Source organism: Ahaetulla prasina, chromosome 1, assembly GCF_028640845.1.
Source record: "Ahaetulla prasina isolate Xishuangbanna chromosome 1, ASM2864084v1, whole genome shotgun sequence".
Lineage (NCBI taxonomy): Eukaryota > Metazoa > Chordata > Lepidosauria > Squamata > Colubridae > Ahaetulla > Ahaetulla prasina.
In genome coordinates this window covers 166,065,988-166,090,694 of record NC_080539.1, presented here as the reverse complement: position 1 = coordinate 166,090,694, position 24,707 = coordinate 166,065,988, and the positions used below count along the sequence as shown (strand labels likewise).

The following is a 24,707-nucleotide window of genomic DNA, read 5'->3' as shown; positions in this document are numbered from 1 at the left end:
TCTTGGGTGTGTTTTTTTTTTCCTTGTAAATGTCTCGCTTCCAAGAAGCTTCTTCAGTTCTGCCAGAATTGAAAGTCCAGGTGTTTTTTGAAAAGCACTTTTGGGACAACCATGACCTGGATGATTAAGAATCTCTATAGACAACAGGAACTTTTAGCTATTTTAATTTGCAAAAATAATAGCAATAGCACTTAAGACTTAAATACCGTTTCATAGTGCTTTTCAGACTTTTAGTCTTATTTCTGACCTCTGTTCATTCTGCTTGCCAGAAACTGGCTATGAAGCGTGCAAATAGCAATTGTGTGATACCCCAACTGATGTAGTTTCTTGATGTTGCTGTCCAAATCTTGATCATAGTGAGGACAGTACAACAGTCATAAATCCAAGGACCAGTTGTAAAGTTACTTTCTCAGCGTTATTGTAACTTCAGATGGTCTCTAAACAAGGAAATTGTTAAGCAAGGACTACCTGTATAATGAAAAGCCAGCTTGGTGTAATGCAATGATTAAGGCATCAAGCTAAAAACTGGGAGACTATGAGGTCTAATCATGACTTAGGTATGAAGCTAGCTGGGTGACCTTATTTATTTAAAACGTTTGTACAGCTACCCATCTATAACAAACTCTGGGCAGCTCCCAATTAAAAACTAAAACACAAAAACTATATTACAACTATAAAAACAGGCAATGGCAAACCACTTCCGAAAAACCTTACCAAGAAAACAGCAGAGATCTGTCCAGGCAATTGACTTGAAAGTCCACAAATACACATGCACTGCTCCATAAAGATACCCAACTTTCTTGGCAGTCAGGTTTCCCTACTCTTCCCAAATGGTTGTCATTTTTCCTACTTTTAAATGCAGCACAAAGAATGTTGTCAGATACAACTTTTATCAGAGTAAGTTGTATTAGCTCAAAATCTTTATTCTTTTCGTTTAGCACATTTGCAAAATTGTATAGATGATCAGCAATGAAGAATTGTGCTTTTGGAGACACATATTAATAGCGGTGAAAGAAACCCCTATTTGTGTCTCATTTGATAAGGAGCATACTAAAGAAGTACAAAGTGCAATATAACTATTTATTTGGATTCTGCAAGATTACATTCATATACATTACCACTTGTGGGAACTACCTGTGAAAATTTTAAAAAAATGCAACTTGAGTCTACAGCAGGAATGGTATCTAGGAATACCATTGGGGCAAGGAAAACAGAATTTTTACACAGACTACCTGGTCAACTGAGAACAATTTATTAATAGGGAATCAGATTTCCTGCAAGGATAAAGATATTGGACAGAGCAGAAAGCCTACAAAAACAATGCATGGAGTATCAACATTGTCTTGTGGTTGCTGGTTTATTAAAATAAGTCACATTTTTTTATATTAAAGCTAAGGTGTAGATCTGCTTATACTTTCCCAAGTAAATTGTCAGCTGATGACCTCAGGTCCCAATATCATCTCTTCCCAGAAGCAGAAACCAGTTTCCAGAGGAGACTCCATTATTAAGGATGGAATTCACAATTCAGCAACGATGAATCCTACTCTCACTCTGAATTTGAGACATGGTTTCTAGACCTTCAAATTAAACATGCCAATTCCTTCTGCTCAGAAGAAAGATTGCCAGGAATTCCCAGTGAGAACTGTCACTGACCTCTAAAAGTTACCTTGCATTAATTTTTTTTAATCAGATAGCAATTTGACTAAATTTATACATTTCAGAAAGTATGTATAGAATACTGCAAAAACACAGTAAGACATAAATCAGTCCACAGCTACTCAGGAGAGTCCTTTGGCTATGAAGCTGTGGAATAGTGTCCTCTTTCTGTTCCAGTCTACACAAGACTGCAATTTACTGCTTTTCCTCCTTCTGATCCCCAGAGCTCCCCGTATCATGTGAGCCAGAGCCATGTGAACTTCCAGAACTCTCCCGCTCTGATGCCATCTGTGAAGAGAAAAAAGCACGGTATCGGTTCATTTTGGGCGTGTTCTTCTGCCCTAAGGATGTGAAAGAATGTGGAAAGAATCACCCCAATCAACATTCTCTTCTGAAGTGTATTATGTTTGGGATCCCAGCAAAAGGCTCTATAAATGCCTCCACTTGACAGTATGCGCTGAAAATGTATAATTCACTGCACAGAATACATACAAAAGAATGTGCAAAAACTAAAATGCTTATTCAGTGGTATGATTTATGTGTCCTGCTATGCTGCGCAGAATCTTACACAGCAATAAAATAAAAATGTACTCTAAGAATCATTAGTTACATGTGATTTGCTGAATAAATTATTAAATGGCTGGGTTTGCACAGATGGGCTTATACAGCATACTGAGTCAAAATCAGACATGTTAATTAATGATCAAGGTAACGGGCTTAGTGGAGGAAGAATTAAAGTTTGTTAACCCAACCTTAGGTCCTTAGAGAAAATATGAGATAATTACTAAATTATCATAGTTTAGCCCGTAAGGATTAGCAGTGCATTGGCTGTGTTTACATTTCCTTTATTCATTTAGCTGCTCCTTTTTAAGGTCATTGGCACATATTGCTGGGATGTGAAGCTGGGCCTTTCTCTGCCCAGACAGATCCTTCTATATGTTGTCATCCTACCTTTTTGTAGGCCATTTCAAAAAGTTTCAGGGATGCTTGTTGCAGGGACATTGCTGCCTGCCGAATGTTTTCGCCTGTTTCACTATCTTTACGAGCCAGTAACTCCCGCATTTTTGCAATTTCTTCCTTCAATTTGTTGCACTATAAAGGAATTGCCCCCCCAAAATTTCAGGTTTTAGTGAAATATACAATAATAGCATGTAATCTATACTATTAGCAAGACAAAATCAACTTATATCACTTTAGAAGGCCGCACAACTGATGATCAAGTGTCAGATATATTCACAATGGAAGACTTCAGAAATAAAAACTCTTCACCAACTGTGCCTACTTAATATTCTGATATGAAGCTAGTTAGTTTTTCCTGTTGATTACTACACCCCTGAACAGTTGAAAAATTTGTGAAAGGGAAAATATAACATAAAATGCAAGTCTAATTACTTTCAGTATACCACAGCTGTAACATTCATAATAGATTGTTGGGTTGGGTTTTAGATGTATCTTGCAGATTAGATGATATTTGGGTGCATGACTTGAAGGAATTTTATAAATCAATTTTATATAGCTGCCTATTCACCAAAGGCGATTCTGAGCCTTTTAGGAGTGTTTTCTCCTATAGCACATGAAGAGCTTTTCTTGACCTACAAGGTGCCACCACGCAAAGCCATCTCCTAGAAACACAAGGACTACTTCATGTTTAAGAGGAAGTACAAAGCCACCCAAACCCAATCTTGGCACATGCAGAAAACTGAGGATGAGTTCAAAGAAGGTAGCTTTTTTTTTTTTTTTTGCAATCCTGTTGACCATAACAGGAAGATCTGCAGATCACATGTAGCCTGCAGGATGGAAGCTCTCTCCTCCCAAGTTCATCCTAAATCTTGGGTACAAGGTAAGAGGCTGGAAAAATACAGCTGCCTTGACAAATCTAAGCAGATGGACATCTAGCCATCTTGAGCAATATACAAGGGAAGCCCCTGATGTTCCAATCTGAAGACAAAAAGCTTAGATGTCTAATGCAGATTATCTGTTACACTATAGTGTGTAGATGCTATTTTCCTTTTACTCAGTGATTTACAAAAAGGTAAGCTGTAAAATTAGCTTACTTGGAGAAGCAGTATCAATTACAGCAAGCATATTGCCTAGTCTAATTAAGGTGATCAACTTGGGCTGCATGCCAATTCAGAATACAAGAGGGATTCATACAACAAAATTTCAATGCAAAACATTGCTGCACACAGAAAATTAGCTTAATCAGGGAATTCTTCTAGAACATGTCTTCAATGTACTACTTTTCAATAGTCTGCAAATACATTCATTTGATTTTCTATATATTATGAAGGAACAGTCAAGTGTATAGAGGACCGTAATCCCCAGTCAGTTCTTTGAAGGAAACGTTCTAGGAAAGAATTTTAAAAAGCAAGCTGGAAAATTTAAGACTAAATTCGTGAATTCATCTTTATTACAGATAGTATTCATCTAGCAATCCCAACTGAGACTAAATAAAGCAGTCACTAAGTAGGAAATCATGTAACTAAAACTATGCTTTCCTCCCCCCACCCCTTTGGGATGTTGCACCCTGGTGCTAGGATAGTGGTTGGAAACTGAAAAGAATTAATCAGTTCCAAATCTTTGGCTTTTGTTTGCCTCCATTTCATTCCACTGCTCTTTGGACTACTCGCCTTAGTGCTAGAATAATTAACAAGAATGGAATTAATGTTTGTATTTACAGTCATTGAAGAAGAGATTACCAGAAAGTAAGAAGGCACACAATGGGAATACATTGGTCTGTTTGGATAGCACAATTGTGGCTGCCTGTGCTTTTGATGTGTATTCCCCACTGTGTACTTGCTTACTCCCTTGTAATCCTTTCTCTTCAGTCTCTCTGCTCTACAAGGGGAGGGGGGAGAGAAAAACAGATTAGGCATAGGGCAACATGTATAGTGATTACGTGACTGAGGAATATTGCAAAAGTTGTTAATGTGGACATTATGGGAAAAAAAATAACAAATTAGTGATAAAGTAATAGCTTCCTAAATTGCATTTACAAAACAAATTTAGAAAGGTAGACTTACTTAAAACATGACCAAGCAACGCAACACATCCATACATGTTCATTTTAGATTTTAAAAAACCCTTTATAAAAAGGCAGCATGGTAGACCTACTTCATCCGCAGGCAACTGATCTTTAAATTCTTCCATCTTGGATTCTGTGTCATGGATTATTCCTTCAGCCATGTTTACAGCTTCAACACGTTCCTGAAGAAAACAGTAACTTTGTTAGACAAAATATAAAAGCCAATTTGTACTAGCTAAGCATCTTACCAACAAGACACTTATTTAATGTGGACAGTGAATGAATTCTTGAAAGGGAAAACAAAACTAGCTGAATATGGCAAACACACATTCCATTGATGAAAGTGTTTGCACACTAACAACTTTACCCTTAGTTTTTCTTTTCTGTAGTTGCAGAATGGGGGAAAGTCTTCTATTTTGAAATTAAGATCCACCAAAGAAAATAATTTTTCAAGAATTTCCCTTTTGGAAGCAAATATATTTCTTTTATCACTGACTATAGAAGGTAGAATTTTTGATCGGTATAGGAGATATTTTGGCCATTTTGTAAAAAAAAAAATTCTGGGATAACTTAAGTCATCATTACTTGGAAGGTGGCATATTGTTTTTGCTTTGTATGGCTTAGGGTTAGGGATAAATAAATCTGGGAGTATATAGGAAAATATTTGTAAGAGAAAACCTATCCTAACTTGCATGGAAAATAGCACCAATTTCTTCAGTTCCTTGTCTGATTCACAGATTCACCCTCCTCTTTAAAAGCAGTAACTATAGCAACCCAGTTTTGTCATTTGTGTTGCATTCAACATCTGTGTGAAATATATGAACTGAAAGCAGTTCCAGACTCCTGATAGAATATTTCAAATGGATTGACGTTAGCTTTTTTTCATATTGTGATAATCAGAAATTTGAAGGCTCTTAAGCCACATGATTTGATTTTCTTCTACATATTGCTTTGTTCTGGTTTCAAATTACTATATATGTCAATGCAATTTGGGGAAGAAATATTATAGCTAAGAAGCTTGATGTGATGCCAAAATATATTTCTAAAGCATGGAATTTGCCATACCATGAGGAATTCTGGCTCTGTGATGCCAGACATGACCAAGATTAATTTTATGTAAATTGAATCTTATTTTCTTGATTAGGTGGACTTTTTTGTTAGTTTTCATTTGTCACTTTCAGATTATTTTAACAGCTTTCTTCCCTATACAATTGGGGTTTTTTTCATGTTATTGTTGTAGGGGTTTGTGGGTTTTTTTGTATTTCATCATTTAAAAAAGAACATTCTAAAAGTCAAGCTAATGGAAACCAAGGTGTTCTTAATTTGTACAAATGCTGTGCAGTTGATGTTAGCACAGAAACTATTCTCCATAGCTGACTTTTATTTGAAATAAATTTCAGGCCAATAAGCTGGAAACCATCTTGGCAACATTACCTTTTTCCGTCTGTCTTCTTCTGCATATCTTTCTGCATTTTTTACCATGTTTTCAATATCATCTTTACTAAGACCACCAGAAGACTGGATCACAACTACAGGAAGATAAAAGAATTTTCTTTTTACAGAATGCTATCAGAACAAACTCAACATGCAACACACAGCAGGACTGCAATATTTTATATTAATGGATCACAATCATACCTAGGAAAGATTTTATATCAGGAAAACATCAAATGTGGGAATGCTACTCTAGGTTGACTAAACCAGTCTACATTAACACCAACGTGGGCTCTCACTTAAATCTATTTTACTAGACCAGTGATTCTCAGCCTTTCTTCACCATGGTCCTCCTTTAAATACCTTTTGTGGCCATGGGCCATGCCCATGGACCCCCAAGATGTAACTCAAGATTTAAATCATAATTTCTTCAAGCCTTTGGGAACCGCCCGTGACATCACAACCCCCTAGGGGTCCATGGACCACAGGTTAAGAACCACCGTAATAGACAATATTTCTGCCAGTCTATGACTGTAGAATGTAAAGTATGTAAAACATTGCTAACAATTCCTACTTCATATGTCCTTTATCGTTTTAGCATAGACAGGCTTTTGATATTAGATGTCATGTACAGGTAGTCCTTGACTTATGACAACAATAAGGGCTATAAAATTCATTGTTAAGAAGTGTGATTGTTAAGTGAGGCAACACGGGGCTGCACTCATTTGTGCAACCATTTTTTGCCAGTCATTGAGCAAATAACTGATGGTTGTTGGGTAACCATGTGACCATGACTTGTGACCTCCTGCCATTCACCTTGCTTTTTAAAATGGCTGGGAAAGTTATGAATGGCGATCACGATTGCAGGGCAGTCGTAAGTGTGAGCTGGTTGCCAAGCACCCAGATCACGAATATGTGACCGCAGGGACACTGTGATGAACATAAGTGCAAGGAATAATTGTAAATCACTTTCTTCAGCACTATCATAATTTCAAGCAGTTGCAAAATGAATGGTCATTAAGCAAGGTCTACCTGTATTGTTTGGTTGCCATCTTTAACAGCACTATCTATAATTTGAAAATTACACCAGTTATCTAGCTCAATGCTGTGCTCAGTCAAAAATTGTCCACACACTTTTCAGAATGATGTGTTGATAATTGCATCATAGCACACAAGGGTTGATTCTGGCCAAATGCTAAAACTCAAAGACTGTACTAAGCATTTCTAGAAAAATGGAAACTTGGCAGAAAATACAATAATAAAATATTACTAAATTTTGGCAATTCACTGCAACAAACTCTGCTGGATTTATCCTTCTAGCTGGCTTTTGCAATAGTAGACTCTCAACGATGCTCTTCAGTTTTTAATGCAGCAACAATCCAAGTACTCACTCTGTTGTTCTCGTCCTGTACCTTTGTCTTTTGCGGACACATGGACAATCCCATTTGCATCAATGTCAAATGTTACCTCAATCTGGGGCACTCCCCTTGGGGCTGGTGGAATCCCAACCTGGAATTACAAGGTACACTGCTGTTGATTTAGAGAAGACCCATCGGTGTAATCAATTCACAAACTAAAGTGAAGTTACTGGTACAATCTATTATTCACTAAAGCAAAAGATTTATGAAATTTGAAAAGAAACCACAGTAATCTAAAGCAAAAGTTATCTTTATCACTATATATTTCTTTACAATTCTAGTATTTGTGTTCAGGAAATTTTACTATAGATACCTTCCTAGCATAAGATTCCATAATTTCCTTTCATTCGTGACTATTGTTTTAGATGAAAAAATACATTCAGCAGAATTCCAACGTACCAATGTGAACTGGCCAAGTAGTTTATTGTCACCAGCCATTTCCCGTTCACCCTGATGAACTTTGATCTCTACTTGAGTCTGCCCATCAGCAGCTGTAGAAAACACCTATGGAAGCAAAGCACATTTCATTCCACTAATACTACTTAACACGATCATATAAACTATATAAACATGATACGGTAATTTCCTGGAACAGAATGGAACCTCAATACCTGCTCCATAAACTGTTAGAAAGCACATAAAATGCCAGAAAAACTTGAAGTCACAAGTGGCGCACCACCCCCATAGACACATAAATACATTTCAGGAGTTTGACAACCTGTTGCAGCCTCCTGCAGTCATATAATCCTCCTTTTGCAACATCTTTTATCATTTGTGGCAAAACACACCCATTGGATAAACTAGATTCGGACTCACAACCATGTGGTTTGCTTATCTAATCTGTGATTCACTTAATGACCACAGTGACTCACTTAATGACTGCTGTAAAAACACTTGTAAAACAAGTTTGAGTTCAAGTACAACCTGAACAACTCTGATCAAAATTACAGTTGTATGTTTAAGCCTATTTATAACGGCAGAATGCTTTGTGAAAGAGAGAATGGGGCAACAATGACAAAATTTAGATGACTTTCAAATATTGAGAAAATTTTTAAGACCATATCTTCTCACCTGGCTCTTCTTGGTTGGGATAGTTGTATTCCTATTAATAAGCTTAGTGAAAACTCCACCAAGAGTCTCAATTCCCAGGGAAAGTGGAGTGACATCCAACAACAGCACATCAGTGACATCTCCAGCCAACACTCCTCCTTGGATGGCAGCGCCAATGGCAACAGCTTCATCAGGATTGACTGCTTTACTCGGAGAACGCCCAAACATGTCTTGTACAGTTTGCTGTACCTGTATGGATACATTCGTATTTATCAGCAATACACCAGAAAAATGGTCACATATCACAGAATGTGGCAGGTGGATTCAGCACCTGAAAGGAGCAGGGAATTTGGAAGCTCAGATATAAAAGTATGCAAGACCATTGTAATATCCTACAGGAGTGTTCCATTTGTCCTGAAACAGGATAGATGTGGAGCGTTTACTCTTTCACTTTGCAGTAATCCACATGAAAAAAGTATAATAGATGGCTATAGGTAAGATGCTGCAAGAAGACCATGCATTTCTTCAGTGAAATTACTGCTCCTTCCCAGAAACCCAAGCAATAACCCACTCCTTCAAGCTGAAAAATCCCTTTCAATGCTTTAAATATCTTCCATAGTTTATACATTGAATAGAATGATAATATGACAAAAAACCCTACAAAAATTAAAAAGATATCTGAAGAAAGTACAGGTAGTCCTCAAGATACAACTGTAACAGAACTTACCCATTACAGATACATGTTGTGAGTCGTTAGGCAAAGCATCTCAACTTACAACCCCACTCCCATCGCTGCTCTCCCCAATGAATGGCTAAACAAATGCCCAGGTTCTTAAGTGGAGAACAGGGAGCCTCAGTGGTGAAGGAGGCCCTTGGGAGTCTAGCACAGGCCCTTGCCTAGGCCCAGGGCTGCCTGCACTGGCCCTCCCTCACCCCACAAGATGCCATGCTAAGCTTCCCCACAGGTCTTTTCCCACTTGACTCCCCACAGGTCTTTTCCCACTGCCACTGCCCCCTTCCCCCCAGGCCTTAAAAGTGTTTCCCACCCCGCCAGATCAAAGACTCTCCTCCTCACTTACCTTTAAAGAGCTATTAGGCCTTCCAGAACACTGGAATGGATTGCTTCTTTGTGTGGCCGTGTGGTATGGTCCTGGAAGCAGCCATTTTGTCATACCCACAAAATGGCCGCTGCCACTGAGTGGCAGCCTGGGGTCAAACTACTTAGTTTTGCTGCCTTACTGAAGTCTGCACAGTCCTGCAGAAGCTTTCTGCAGTGTTCAGCAGACCCTGTTAAAAGCCAGCAAAATGAAGCAGTTTGTCTGGCAGCTGCCATTTTTGTCCCAGCACTCAAGAGATGGAACAAAACGGTGATCGCTTCTGCGCAGCCCAGATACGTGGCCTGCCCTCCTCCTTCTATGAGGTCCAGAAAGCTCCAAAAGGTAAGTGTGAAGATTGATGAATGTGTGGGAAGCAGGCCTAAGAGCTATGGAGTCATGATGGGGTGGGAAAGGTGCGAGGTGCTGCAGCATCCCTGTGGTCATTTGTAAGGGCAAATGACCACACTAACAGCACTGCACTCACTGTAACTCATTGTAACTTTGAAACACAAGGTTACAAAATGTTGAGCTGTCTGCTGGAACTTTGAGCCTTCGTTAACTGACCTGTTGTCTCTTGAGGACTACCCATAGATTCATTATCAAAGCTACCTTAGGTTTCAAACTTAGAGAGGATAACAACAATTCTGCAAAAACAGCAGAATAGCCCATATAAAGAGTCATGGTTAGTTCTACACAGCCATCTCTATTGATTAACACATTTTTATTCTTGCTGGGTTTTTTTTAAAAAAAGCAAGCAAAACATAGTCCAAAGGGCACTTGGCCAGACTGCAATGACAGGATCTTCAAGTAGATCAAGTCAAAGGGGAATGATTATACCTTTGGCATTCTAGTCATGCCACCAACCAAGATAACTTCTCCGATGTCACTCTTGCTAACTTCAGCATCTTGCATGGCCTTCTGACAAGGTGCTATTGTCCTTTTAATCAGATCTGCCACAATCCCCTCAAACTGAGATCGAGACAGCTTCATATTCAAATGTTTCGGTCCTGAGGCATCCATTGTAAGGTATGGCAAGTTAATGTCAGTCTGTAATACAAGATTAACAATCGTTAGACATAAGAACAATTAGAATTAGAACAATACTTATTTGAAAAGTATTCTGTGATGCAGCTATTTGATTTTCTCCAGGATACAATGTTCCCAGATTGGTCCTTCAGATCTTGCAAAGATCTACTGTCCTTTAATGGATATGGCAGCCAAGTAGAAAGTTTCTTTAGAAAGTCAATTAATTGTCCAGAATGTATTCTCTTGGTGTGGTTAATTTAAATAAATCACCATGGGAATAATTCCTAATTCAGTATATTTTACTAAATGGTTATCATTTTTCCCCACAACTCAAAATCATAGCATTTATTATTTGAAAACCACAATACCATCTCACCCATGACTGTCACCAGTATTTCAATTTTTTTTTGAATACAAGATAGTAAGTAAAACCATGAGGTTACCTTTTCTGCCATATATTTCCAAATAGTTTATTTTAATTAATTTTGAAGATTTTTATTTTGTCTACAGTATTACAACAGACATGAGATCTCAAAAACAATCAGTTTCGTGGTTGATATATGGTTAAAAGGGAGTCAATTTTAATAAGTAAGTGGGAAATTGCAAGCTTTTCTGTTAAATAGTTTCAATCTCAAAGTACCAATTGGGTCCAGGCATATCATTTGAGATATCGTCAGGAAGACCCTGTAGGATAAGGGACAGAATCTACACATCTTCCAAGGGAACATTTTCATTTTCAGTTTTAAGCTTTCCATTATTGACCTCTATGCACAAATATATTCATTTCTTTGGGAGGATTGATATAGTCATGTGAAAAAGTAAGTAAGTACATCCTCTTTGAGTTCTATGGTTTTACATATCAGGACATAGTAAAAATCATCCGGCCCTTAGCAGTTCTTAAAAAGTAGGTAAATACAACCTCAAATGAACAACAACACATGACACATTACACACAGACACAATCCAATAAAATGATATATAATACATTATTACTTATTACATAATTTTACAAATATTAAAAAAACTATTAAGGCAGAACTAAAACAAAAAGAAAATGAAGGGATGTTAATACTAATAGAACCATCTCACAAGTAGTTCCCATCCCTTGCTGCCCCAAGGTCTACTGATATAACCAGGCCTTGTGGGACTTTTGAAAGCTCTGGAGTGATGAGATCAACCTCATCTCTGGGGGAAGAAGATTCCACAACGTTACAAATGCTACAGCCTAAAAGGCCCACCACTGAGGATCCACCAAGTGTAGCTCCGTTTCAGTTCCTCACCTGGACCGAAGAAGAAAGTTCACATTTTGCTTTTTCAGAAGCTTCCCTCACTCTCTGCAGAGCCATATTATCTTTAGTCAGATCAACCCCTGTCTAAAAAGAAAATAATAAGTGTTGAACTTCACTGTCTTCTATGTAGTCTTTAATAAACACTAAATAAATCTAATTATTAGAATGAAAGCTTAATACAGAGAATCCACAACTGGTCATACAATCAGCATTCAAACTGATTATTTCTGCATTCTAAGGAAGACAGGTAACATCAATCCTTAACACTAGGCTGCCCATTGTTTAAGTGATTTTACAACAAATGTGATGTACCATGGAAGGTTTTGTCTTTATATTACAGATGCTAGAAATCTTTTTAAAATTCACATTTTAAGAAAAAGTACTTGAGCCATATTCTGCTCCTAATCCCATATTATGGTTCCCACTAGCTATATACATTCCCACTCAGAAATGCTAGATAACCATTTCCAGTTCTATTCTATTTGCATTCTAATTATTAAATTGTGAACATACAATTTAAGCTAGATCCAGAATGATGAAAGGAGAGGGAGAGGAGAGGAGCAAATTTATCATTGCTACTGTATTAATAGTATGTACTGGATATTTTGAAAAATAAATGCGTTCATTTATATAAATTGGTAAAAGTCAATATGCAGCTCCCTTATTAATTATCCAATAAACTCCCTGTATGAATGTATACATTTCTCCTTCAAGCAACTTCTCCAAGTTTAGATTTGGCTCAGTTTTTTCATAAAACTATAATTAAATGAACATATTAATATATGCAGATTAACATCCACAATGATAGAGATCTATGAGTCTAGACTACAATATAGATATACAGTGTAGATACAAAAATTATGGTGAGATGTGTCTTGACTTTACTTCATTATAATCTGAACACATCTAAGGAAAGACACAAAGCATATAGCATGAAGGAAATCCATGCTAATGAATGTACGAACACATTTCTACAAAGTAATTTCAGTATCAGTTGCCCTATAACCTTCTTCAGTACTTTTATAAAGGAACTGCATGAAATACTAAGGAAATGCACTCTCTGCTCAATGGAATGTTTTAAACCAATTTCAAAATGGGCAGTTTTGATCTTGTCTGAAGTGTTCTGACCTCAAAAGAACCCACAGGAGGTAAGGTTAGAAAAATGTAAGACTGTACTATCTGAGCTCCCAATCACCTACATTTGAAAAACCTGTTGCATATCTTTGTGAAACTCATCCTGTCACAGGGAAAAAAACAGAATGGCTATTAAAGAAATCAACTTATTTTAAGATTAAATGTGCTTATTTCATTGGTATTGCCATCTCAAAGTAATATTTATGAGGCAGAGATAAGCTTTGCAAAATAGCTATTGAATTGTACAAGCAGTAAATTGAATGAAATAGCACGATGAAAAACAGTGAGATATTTTGGTTATATAAAACACATATTCTGAAATATTAGTACCAGAGTTTTCTTTTTCAAATTAAATTTACACTTGAAAGAATTCCCTGAAAATCAGTTTAAAAAATCAAAAATGCTTACTTCTCTTTTGAATTCTTTTACTATATGCTGCAACAGTGCCTGGTCAAAATCTTCGCCACCCAAGAAAGTGTCACCATTTGTGGACTTGACCTCAAACACTCCTTTCTGAATTTCCAAGATAGAAATATCAAACGTGCCACCACCCAAATCATAAACTGCAATACTAAAGGGGGGGGGGGGAGAAAAACACACATTAGCACCAAATCTACACATTAATATAACATTCAGTTCATACTAAATTCTTCCACCATGATTTGTTCTATTGAGCTATATTTAATCTTAGATTTTCAGAGTTCATCCATTATCACAGCATGATAATCTGATCTTAAAAGTTTCTATTTATGACACCTTATTGTAATGCTCTTTTGGCATCAAGGGCCTTCGTTCTGCATAGAAAATGGTACATAACTATGTTCTTTCTATCTTGTAAACATGTTCAACTTTTTTCTATCTCTGATAAAAGTGTATCACTTGGTTTGTTACGCATAGAGGAATTCAACTGTAAAATTTACCTGAAGGCCTTTCAATTCATTATAGGTCTTAAACAGTGCTCTTTATATAAAGCTATACACTGAAGCTGGCAGCTAAAGGATTAGCACATCTGTTGCTCCAGTAGGTAACATAAACCAATAAAGCACACATTCCCAGAAGTAATACTGCAAAACACATGGGACTATTATATACTTACACTTTGTCTTCAACCTTATCTAATCCATAAGCTAGGGCTGCAGCTGTTGGCTCATTAATAACTCTCAAAACATTCAATCCAGCAATTTGTCCAGCATCTTTAGTGGCCTTTGAAGAAAACAACAATCTATTAGGTATTGCTTCTTCAACCAAGGGAAAATCCAACACAAAGAGGTGAATCCAAATTATGCTTGCTTGTGCAAAGGAACCTTTTGTTCAGTCACCTTCCACCCACGGCCGATGCATTCTCAATCTATTCTAGAAAATTATCCAGAACAGATAATAAAACTATACCAGGATTTGCAAGAGGAAGGAGAATTACCAATTATTTTTACTTATGGTATATTTTAGATAAAAACTTCTGATGCAAAGTAGGTGTTTAAGAGATGAAGTTGGATTGCTGTAGTTGGATTGTTGTAATCTGAACTGTGTTCCTACATTTGCCTAGACTAGGTTCCAACTAATTTAATATACAGTATTTCTAAAATGGGAAAATTGAGTTTGATTTGCTACAAACGGAACATTAGAAACATAATTTTTTTTCCCGATTTAACTTCTTTTGTGGGAAGTTTTATTGCTTTTCCTTTGAAGAAATGCAGTATTTACTTCACAATGTTTTTGAGCTCTTAATGGGTGAGCTTTAATTTTATCCCTATTTGGTTACATCTTCCTTGAATACTAACTTTAGGTAAGAAAAAGTGGGGTAGAAAGAATTGAATAAATGAAAACAAATGAATATCTACTGTCAAGTAAAGCAAGATGCAGTACATTCTGAGAGCTGACCAAACTATTTCCATAAGAGAACATATGTAGAACTAACTATAAACATCTTCCTGATCTCTCTCCTTCCATTAAGAGAAATGAAACCCCAATTTCTGCAACCATACCTGTCTCTGGGAATCATTGAAATAAGCAGGAACTGTGATGACAGCATTTTTGGCAGGATGCCCCAGGTAATTTTCTATAGAAGAGGAAGCATACTTTTAAGAGAGGTCACTATTAAGATATACTGAAAAATATATTTCTGGGTAGAAATATATGTAGCTATACTATAGAACTTGGAAGAGTATTACAGATTTGTTTAATATTTCATCTGACTAAAATTAAATGTAATTATAACAGCTTTTTAGGGCAGGCCTCAAAAGTAAGATGCAAACAAGGCAATATTGACATCTACATTAGTGAGCATCAATAGAACACTTTGTGAAACTTATTTTAATTAGGAAATCAGTTAAAACTAGTATTTAAGAAAGTCTTAGGCATGCAAGCCAATAAGAAGAGGATCCAATTCTCAGGTTAGCCCTGAGTCTTTGACTTGTATGTGCCAGAAAATTCCCCTAAAATATGGTAGGATTGTTTAGAGGAAAGGCAGCCCTTCACAAGCATGGTACTAAGTGTTTAAAGCTTTAAAAACAAGTTTAAAACTGAGAATTGGACCTGGAATCTTGCTGGCAACCATTATAGCCAGCATTTCAGACTTCTAGGATTCTGGCAACAATATTTTATACTAATTACAATATTAAGCTTGTCCTCGAAACTACCCCAAATAAAATATATAGGAAGGATACCAGTCAAAGTTAGCCAGTGCAACCTCTAGATTTACTTCTCCTTTGGAGAGGAATTAGAATCACAATGTGTTTTAAGCATAGAGCAGACTAATTGGCAGAAAAGATGCCACACCCCTTATAAAAAGGTTATACATCTCTATTTAGTCCTTCAGACAAATCATATATCAGTTTTCTGCTGCAAATCAAACTAACAGAACCCCAAATAATCTAAGTGTCAGTCTTGGAAACCACCTTTTACAGTCTCGGAGTCTTCTTTCGTTGGGGGTGTTACTTGGAACCCTGACATTAACTGTGAGTTTTGAATGGCATAAAAAAAATGTATTTTACCCGTCAGCAAGTTATTTGGGTTAGAAATGAAGCCTTAGAGCAATTACAAAAATTTTGCTGTACAAACCTGAAGTCTCTTTCATCTTCATTAAAATAAAAGCACCAATCTGGCTTGGAGAATAGAGCTTTCCATGAGATTCTACCCAGGCATCACCATTGGAAGCACGTACAATTTTAAAAGGGACATTCTTGCTGAAATAACAAAAGTTTTCTGAAGGTTAGAGCATAGCACTTTGTGGCAACATCTAGCTAATTCTGATCTGAAAAGCATAATTACAAGCAGACTTAGGTTAGTAATTAAATGGAATATTAGCAGAAATCCCAGAGCCATAGGCTTTGCCAAGGTTTTTCTTAGGCCAGAGCCCCAAATCAAGAGGGGGTAGGACTCCTGCAATAAAGGGTTATGGGAAACCTCTTCACAAAGAATTCCAATTTTTAGTCCCAGATATATGTTTTTTTTACTTTGATCCTCTGTAGTCCTCCCCCCATCACTAAGATAAAGTTTTAGAAGGGACTAAGGAAAAAAAGATTTCAGAAGAGACGAAGATGTTTTCCCTTTAGCCTCTTGCAGAATCACCCACATATTTTATGGCAAAAAACTATTGTCAGACACCAGAAATCAAGCATGACTCAAAGGAATATTTACTATTTAAAACTGTCACAACTTTCAAAGAATTGGAATAATACAATCTTTGGTAAAAGATCAAAGTTAGCAGACTGTAATATCTTAATATATGTCTTATTACTACTTTAATATTACCCCTAAACCCCAATATTAAATTTTCCATTAGTGCAAAAATAGCAAGGCAATATCATGTATCTCAATGCTAACTGTTTCTTTCTGATCTCCCACCCACAATACTTAGGGTTAAATTTGGAAAGCATGTGGGTTTAGAACAGGGGTTTGCAACCTTTAACACTGGAAGAATCATTCGGACCAGTTCCCTACAGAAAAAACTGGGAGCCACAAAACCTGTGTGAGTGTGGCCAACTCAATGTCACTCCCACCCAGTCACATGATCCACCCCCCCCCCCACCCAGGTTTTGTTGCTCCCAGTGTCTTCTGTGAGAAATGGGTCTCTCTCTCTCTACTTCCCTCCCTCTCATATCTGTTTTTCTCTTTTTCCTCTCCCTCTCTCTCTTTTCTTTCTTTCTCTCCCCCTTCCCTCTTTTGTTTCCCTCTTTTTCCTCTCTCCCCTTCTCTCCCTCCATCATTTTCTCATTTCTTTTTCTCCCCCTTTCTCTCATTTCTCTTTGTTTTCTTTCTTCTCCTCCCTTTCTTTCTATCCCCTTCTCTCTCATTTGCTTCCTCATTTTCCTCATTCTCTCCTCTAGCTCTCTCATTTCTCTCTCCTCTCTCTCTTTTCTTTCTCTCCCCTTCCCTCTTTTGTTTCCTCTTTTCCTCTCTCCTTCTCTCCTCCATCATTTTCTCATTTCTTTTCTCCCCTTCTCTCATTTCTCTTTTGTTTTCTTTCTTCTCCTCCTTTCTTTCTATCCCCCTTCTCTCTCATTTGCTTCCCTCATTTTCCTCATTCTCTCCCTCTAGCTCTCTCATTTCTCTCTCCCCTTCTCTTTTTTCTTTCTTTCTCTCCCTCCATCATTTTCTCATTTGTCTCTCTTTTTCTGCCCTTTTCTCTTTCTCTCTCCTCTCCCTACCTCTCTCTTTCACAAAGCGTTGCACGCCCACCCCAGGGATCAGGTTGGGACAAACCCAGAGCACCCTCACCAAAGATCCTCACCCGTCAGCCGGTCAACCCACCCAACTCCATGCATCTTCGCTGCACTTTAGCTGAGCCCAGCCGCTTGAGGGTATTCCCGCTTGTGCGTGCCCTCCCGGCCCCACAACAGCCGGTCAGGGTGTTGCGTGAAGAGGGTTGCCTTTGCCACCACAACTTATGCTCGCTCATCAGCTGCAGACCTGTCCCCCTTTCTATTGTACCTTCCTCCTGGATCCCATTCCCACCCAGCCAGCCCTCATGTTAGCGAAGTTGGTGATGGCCATGGCTGGGTTGCACCAGAGTCTCAGGGTGAAGAGCAGGTTGCGTGACCGGGTCAGCAGGAAGCCCCAGGAGAGGGATCAAAGAGCCACATGTGGCTCAGGAGCTGCAGGATGCCAACACCCGTTTTAGAAACAGACTGGTTTTCAAAGAACTCAAATCCTATTTATGAAAACTATGATTCTAAAACAGAAAAGAACATTCCCAATTCCTAAAATTATGAAGTTTGTACATGCTACTATGTCACCCAGATCATAATAATCTTAAATCTCCTAGCAACTCCCTGTGAGTTTCCCAACAAATCAGAGCACAATTCTAGATGAAACTTCACATACTTCAGTTACTTTGAGAACAACTTTAGAATTATTTAACTCCCAAGCATTAAAAATGTGGACCATAGGTGGAATACATAAAGGTATGCAGTTCATTTTTTTAAGAATTAAAAAAACCTCAAAATGTTTCCTCACATATCTTTCTGAACTTCTGGATCATCATATCGCCGCCCAATCAGACGCTTGGTTGCATAGAGTGTATTGTGAGGATTTGTTACTGCCTGTCTTTTAGCTGGCATGCCAACCAATCGCTCTCCCTCACTGGAAAATGCCACAACAGAAGGAGTCGTTCTGGCACCTTCTGAATTTTCAAGCACCTGCATAAGGCAAAAGAATTAGTTGGTATGGGCAACAATCATCAAATTTATAAAAAGCCTGGAGTTGGATCAGCAATCTGATTTGACTCACTTTTGCCTGCTTCCCTTCCATGACTGCCACACAAGAGTTGGTGGTGCCAAGATCAATCCCAATAACTGCTCCTTTGATTGCTTCTGAGCTGAAAGGGAAATGTAAGGCTTAAAAGGAATTTAGCACCTAGTTTTATTTTCACTTGAAGAGTAAATGGTGTGTTTACGGTCTATTTCTAAAGAATTCAACGGAGATAAAAAAAACACCTCTTAACCAATTAGTACTGTTTTCCCCAACACAGCATTCTTTCAGGTGGCTATGGCTACAATTCACAGAATTTACAGCCAATATAGCTCTTGGTCATACCAAATGAAATATCAATACCAAAGCTATTGAATGCCAACCAATAACAGCAAAAAATTTATACCATTAACCATGATCTTCCAGTTTTGCTAACAAAATAAAATTCAGCATATATTTGCATATGCATGGATATGGATATATTTCCCTTTGATAATTTATCCAAATACTCCTTTCAGTCTAAATGTTTTCAAAGAAAATACAAGGCAAAAAAATAATAACTGTTCACATGCTATGAACAGAACAAAGCTTTTTACAACAATCTCTGGAGTTGCTACTAGCAAAGACCTCAACTGATATATGAAGCTGCAATATACACAGCATATTGTATAATACCGTATATACACAGTATAATATACACACGTTATATGTACACATACACATTCAAAAGGGCTTTTTTAAAAATAACTTCAAAAATAACATTGTTACACTGAAAATGTGTTAACACAATACATGTAACACAATTAACTATTGTATCATTATAGAATCATAGATCCTCAACTTATGATCTGAATTGGGACTGCAATTTATGTTGCCCTTGTGATAATAAGTTGAGGCATCGACATGACCAGACCTGATTTTTTGACTGTTTTTATGATGGTTGTTAAGCAACACTACTGTCATCCAGCAAATCCATTCTCCCAAATGGGCATCTTTTGCTGGAAACTGGTAAAAAAAAAATCATGTGACCTCAAGATGCTGTAACCGAGTTGAACCCAAATTACAGTCATAAGACTGGGAGGGAGGCATTTAACAGCTGGAAATGCTTTACCAGCTGTAAAACAGTATTGCCAAGGTCACAACTTTGAACAATAAACCAGTGGTCTCCAACCTTTCTGGGTCTGTGGTATGGCCAGGGTGGGGAATGGTTTTGTACACACGTGCCATTATCACAAATGCAGCTTCGCACATGCATGCCTTCACCCACCACTTCCAAGGCCCAGTTCCAAATGGGCCATGGCCCTCGGGATTGGAGATCCCCATGTTAAATGACTAGTAATAAATAGGGGACTACCTGTAATGCTTTGCTTTTAAATTTCTCTATTACCTTGCCATTCCCATCTGTCCCCTTTGACCTCTGCTTGCCCAAACTTCATTATTCCCAGCAATACCAAGATCACCATCCTTTCTCTTGATGTTTTTTATGCACGTCACTGCTTTCCAGGCAGCCTGTGTAGTTTCAAACCCTTTCCGAAAATTCAAATTTCCTGCAAAGATTTTTTTTTTTTTTTGCAAAACTCAAGGTTTTATGCTCCACTGCAGGTATTACCTCCATTTTTATTCTTTTGTTCCATTTAATCATTTATTCATGTTTCATACCATCTCATTTACAAAAACAACTATTTATACTGCATTATACATTCCTAGTGGATGGCCTGCTGTGTTATGCTTTGCAAGTAGAACTGCAATCTCATTTTAGATGTAATTTATGCCCAACAGCCATTATCTTTTGATATTACATTTATCTCCAAAGATTTAAAAAATCTGAACCTCAGCAGAAACTGAAATTGATTTTTCAATTCTCTTAATAATAATAATAATAATATTTTAATTTCTATACTGCCCTTCTCCCGAAGGACTCAGGGCGGTTGACAGCCAGATAAAATAACAATCAAATACAATACAATAAAACCAGAATTAAAAAGCTTATTCAATTTAGCCGATAATTTAAATATAAAATACATAACATCATAAAACCCCATTAAAAATCCTAATAAAACCCGTTTTATGCCAGCCCTGCATATTCAGCTCTTCTTGAATATGTTTCTAATAATGTTGACTCATAATTGTAAAAGTTGTGGAAAATAGTAAGAAAATACACAGATGCACATTTTGGTCTGTTTCTATCAAATATATATTCATTCCCCAGATTTCCAGTTCTCACTTCTCTCCCCTCCCTGTATTGCTGCCCATTTCTCTAATAGAACAGATTTTTTTTAGTAGTGACATGGTTTTTGCAGGGTTTTTTTCATCCATATATGAAAAAGCTAAAAGCTTATTCAGCCATATGCGGTTTACAAAGCTTTCCTGAACAGCAACTATTCTTCATTTTAATATACAAGAAAATCATTTTGAGTTTTAATTTCATTACTTACGCATAATTCCTGCTTGCTACAGTTCTGAGGATATCTTGACTTAAACCATTCCAGATGATCTATAAAAACAACAAAGTCAATAACAATGTATTTATAAAGAGCACTTGCATTCCTCACTGATAATGTTGTTTTCTTCCAACATACTTCCGTACTTTATCTGCAAAACATGCCTCCAGCAGAGAATCCTATCTAAAAAACATTCAGTTAAGCAAGACCCTTCCCTCACCCCTTGGAAAGGGTATGAGTAAAACTGCTTATAGTAAAAAGATGCAGTACAAAACCTGCTGGTGTGCAGTCCTAGAAATAAAAATAAACAAGTCTGAGCACATTCAAGAGGACTCATTCATAAAGAACCACAATATCAGTAGATCTAAAAACTTCCAACCAAGAAACACCCCCCCAAAAAACACTACATTTCAAGGAAATTTCTACCCTGTATTAACAGCTGTATTTTAAACAACCCGCAGATATAATTTCAGTTGTTAGTTTTGGCACAGAAGACCGTTCACTGTTTGTTTAAACAATAGCATTAATAAAATTATACTATAAACCACTATACCTTAACCCAGGGGTCTATAAACTTGGCTCTTTTAAGACTTGTGGACTTCAACTTCAGGTTTGCTGGCTGAGGAACTCTGGGAGTTGAAGTCTACAAGTCTTAAAAGAGCCAAGTTTGCAGACCCCTGCCTTAACCCATAGGTATCCAACCTTTTGGAAAGCTGGGCTGAACTAAGGGAAGAGGAATTGTTTTGGGTGTTATCTCTCTCCCTCATTCATATATATGTGTGTGTGTGTGTGTATACGTACATACATACATACATACATATACACATAACATATAATACACACACACATATGAGTGAGAGGGGGAGAGAGAGAATGAATATATTTTTCATGGGGGGGGGAGGTGATGCATTGACAGTGGATTGTAAGTACAAAAAACGGTTCAACGCCCTATTAATGAAAAACAGGAAAGAAGACCTGCCTTCTGCCAGCCCACTGAATGCAAGGCGCTGCTTTCTCACCAGCTGAAAGCGGCAGCGGAGCACGTGGCTCCTTCCCTTATTAAGCGGAGGCTGGACAGCAGTCTTTCCACAAAGGGATTGGGGGGGTGTGTGAATTTGTAATCCTTCTAATCGCTGGTTCTACATCCATGCCGTCTTGCATTTAGTGTCCTTGCATTCAGGGGCTGCTACAGACGACGAAGCCCAACTCTCTCTCTCCTGTGAAAAAGCACCAGCATTGGCAGGGCTTTCGTATGGAAGTCAGTCAGGCCTACTACCTTCTTGTTGCATAAGGGAAAGGGGGAGGGAACCTCCGAAGCGCTCGACGTTTCTAAACCAAAGGCCACAGTTTATTCAAATACATCTTGTTCTCTAAAAGATTTGGCGGCGGCGGTGGGTGGATGGGAAATCGCCTCATGGCGACTGCCCATGTGGGACCATCGAAATCTTCCAAAATATTTAGGGGGAAAAAAGCACCAAAAAAACCAACCGCCGCCTTCCTATTTTGCCCGATGAGCAATTTAACGGGCTGCTACTAACAGGAGACGGATCCATTTGGTGGGGAGGGGGGGGGAGTCCTTTCTTTTTTGGCGGGGGCATTGATGCCGTCGAAATTATTCTGGCCTCCTGAGACTGTTACAACCACGGCAGGGTCATGGCGCAAGACCTGGTCCAAGCGCCGAGCGGCCCCCCGCTTGCCAACAAGGCTGAAAGGACACAGAAGAAAGGGCCCGTTTAAAAAGCCCCCCCCCTTTTGGTTTTTTTTTCCCCCAAAGGCTTTTGGGGCTCCGAAAGCCCTTGACTCCCTTCTTGCCGGGAAAGGAACCGGCAACTGTCTCCCCCCGGCGGGCCTTACCTGGGCGGGCCGCGGGACTCCCCCTCCACGGCGCAGAACGAGCACGCGGGCAGCGCTCAACATGGTGGCAGCGAGAGAGAGAGAGAGAGAGAGAGAGGAAGGCCGCGGAAGGAGCCGAGCAGCGAAAAAACAGAGGCACGCGTACGCCGCCGACTACGGCTTTCTGGAAGTCTCCAGCCCACGTGGGTAAGAGAAAGAGGCGTGACCGGGAGGGCCCCTCTTGGAGCTATAGGTGTCCGAATCAGGCGCCCGGTTAAAACAGGCCGTCAGAGAAAACCCGGGGAAAGTAGATTTCCCGGGACTTGAGATTTTAAGGAGGTGTATCTTTTTCTCTCTCTCTTTCCCGCTAAATCCTCAACCTTAACCCCCCGCCCCAAATAACGCTTATCCCACAACAGGCTTTTTCGAGACCGCCTTTACTGGCCGTTGGCGGGAAGTCCCCAAGCTTCAAGGTCAGAAAGCGGAGGTGGATTGATAGATGCCGTAACCGGAAGGCGGGGAGATGACTGGGCGGCAGAAGAGCGTTTTGTGCTAGAGGGGCTTTCGGAAATGACGAGCGCGGGCTGCTTAGGGGCGGCTGGTGAAATAGGTGGCAATGCTGCGGGGGAGCCAATGAGCTTTTCAGCCAAGAGCCGGTGGAGTTGCTCAATCGGACCTTTGAACATGAACGAAACTGAAAGAGCTGCGGCTCGTTAATTTTTTTTGTTTCAAACTGCCTTTTAAAAAAAACTTAGCAGCGGGGTAATAATACAGGAAAAAAATGACACACCCAAATGATGGCTTAATAATATATGGATAAATAAGTGGCGTTCGTGATGGATAATTCCCTCAATACTGTCAAACTAAATCTGCACTACTATTAATCTTCTCATCGTTCCCATCCCCCATCTCCTTCCACTTATGCCTGTAACTTTGTTGCTTATACTGATTTATACTGATATTTATAGTGATACTGTGTCCTGATTGCTTATTTGTAGCCTATGACTATGATTAAGTGTTGCATCATTAAGTGTTAAATTTGTACCCTATGACTACCATTAAGCGTTGTTAAGTGTTGCACCTTGATGAAGGTATCTTTTCTTTTATGTACACAGAGCATAGGCACCATTTCTTTTATGTTCACCAGCATATGCATATGACTGATCCAGATTGGATCCTGTAATATCTTGAGACACACTGCATTTGTTAGAAATTTCAAGGGCTGAACTGTGAATATTTGGCAGACAAAACATTATCTTTCCCATTAAGCAAAGCAAGTAGAGCGTATACACCAAGACAAATTCCTTGTGTGGAACTTGGCCAATAAAGAATTCTATTCTAAAAAAAAAAAGTAGATTAGTTGACTGCCTTGTATTCCCACCTGGGGTTTTTTTAATCATTATTTTCACACTGTGTTTATACAGAGTTCACCACTTAAGCCAGGGGTGTCAAACTTGCGGCCTGTGGGCTGGATATGTCATGCACTGGCCACGCCCACCCCCATTTTAGCAAAGGGAAAGTCGCCATACATCACGTGATGACAACATGACGCTGCAAGTTTGATACCCCTGACTTAAACCATTCCATTTTCTTTTTTCTGTTCCTTTCCATAGTAT

General features: G+C 38.5%; 1 protein-coding gene and 1 non-coding gene across 2 annotated transcripts; both read right to left on the bottom strand.

The window, feature by feature from the left end:
- Positions 1–1,066: 1,066 nt before the first annotated feature.
- HSPA9 (heat shock protein family A (Hsp70) member 9) lies at positions 1,067–23,308 on the bottom strand. The gene is made up of 17 exons (XM_058180734.1): positions 23,113–23,308; positions 21,253–21,311; positions 18,857–18,944; positions 18,584–18,765; positions 16,187–16,311; positions 15,112–15,185; positions 14,226–14,332; positions 13,538–13,700; positions 11,987–12,079; positions 10,518–10,727; positions 8,605–8,832; positions 7,933–8,037; positions 7,507–7,624; positions 6,116–6,210; positions 4,771–4,863; positions 2,608–2,748; positions 1,067–1,944 (listed from the first exon to the last, which is right to left on the bottom strand). The coding sequence occupies exons 1-17, from the start codon at positions 23,173–23,175 to the stop codon at positions 1,852–1,854; spliced, it is 2,037 nt and encodes a 678-aa protein (XP_058036717.1). The 5' UTR covers positions 23,176–23,308; the 3' UTR covers positions 1,067–1,851.
- LOC131189373 (small nucleolar RNA SNORD63) lies at positions 7,222–7,286 on the bottom strand. Its single transcript, XR_009152987.1, has one exon. It is a non-coding gene; the product is annotated as a small nucleolar RNA SNORD63 (small nucleolar RNA).
- Positions 23,309–24,707: the final 1,399 nt, after the last annotated feature.

What these genes read in the sequence shown, in the direction of transcription:
- HSPA9 (XM_058180734.1), bottom strand. Translation starts at nt 23,175, where the DNA reads ATGTTGAGCGCTGCCCGCGTGCTCGTTCTGCGCCGTGGAGGGGGAGTC. An exon ending in GAGTCCCGCGGCCCGCCCAG is followed by an intron (nt 21,312 to 23,112) that starts GTAAGGCCCGCC and finishes TTGTTTTTATAG; the next exon opens with ATCATCTGGAATGGTTTAAG. An exon ending in AAGAAGACAGACGGAAAAAG is followed by an intron (nt 4,864 to 6,115) that starts GTAATGTTGCCA and finishes TGTTTTCTTCAG; the next exon opens with GAACGTGTTGAAGCTGTAAA.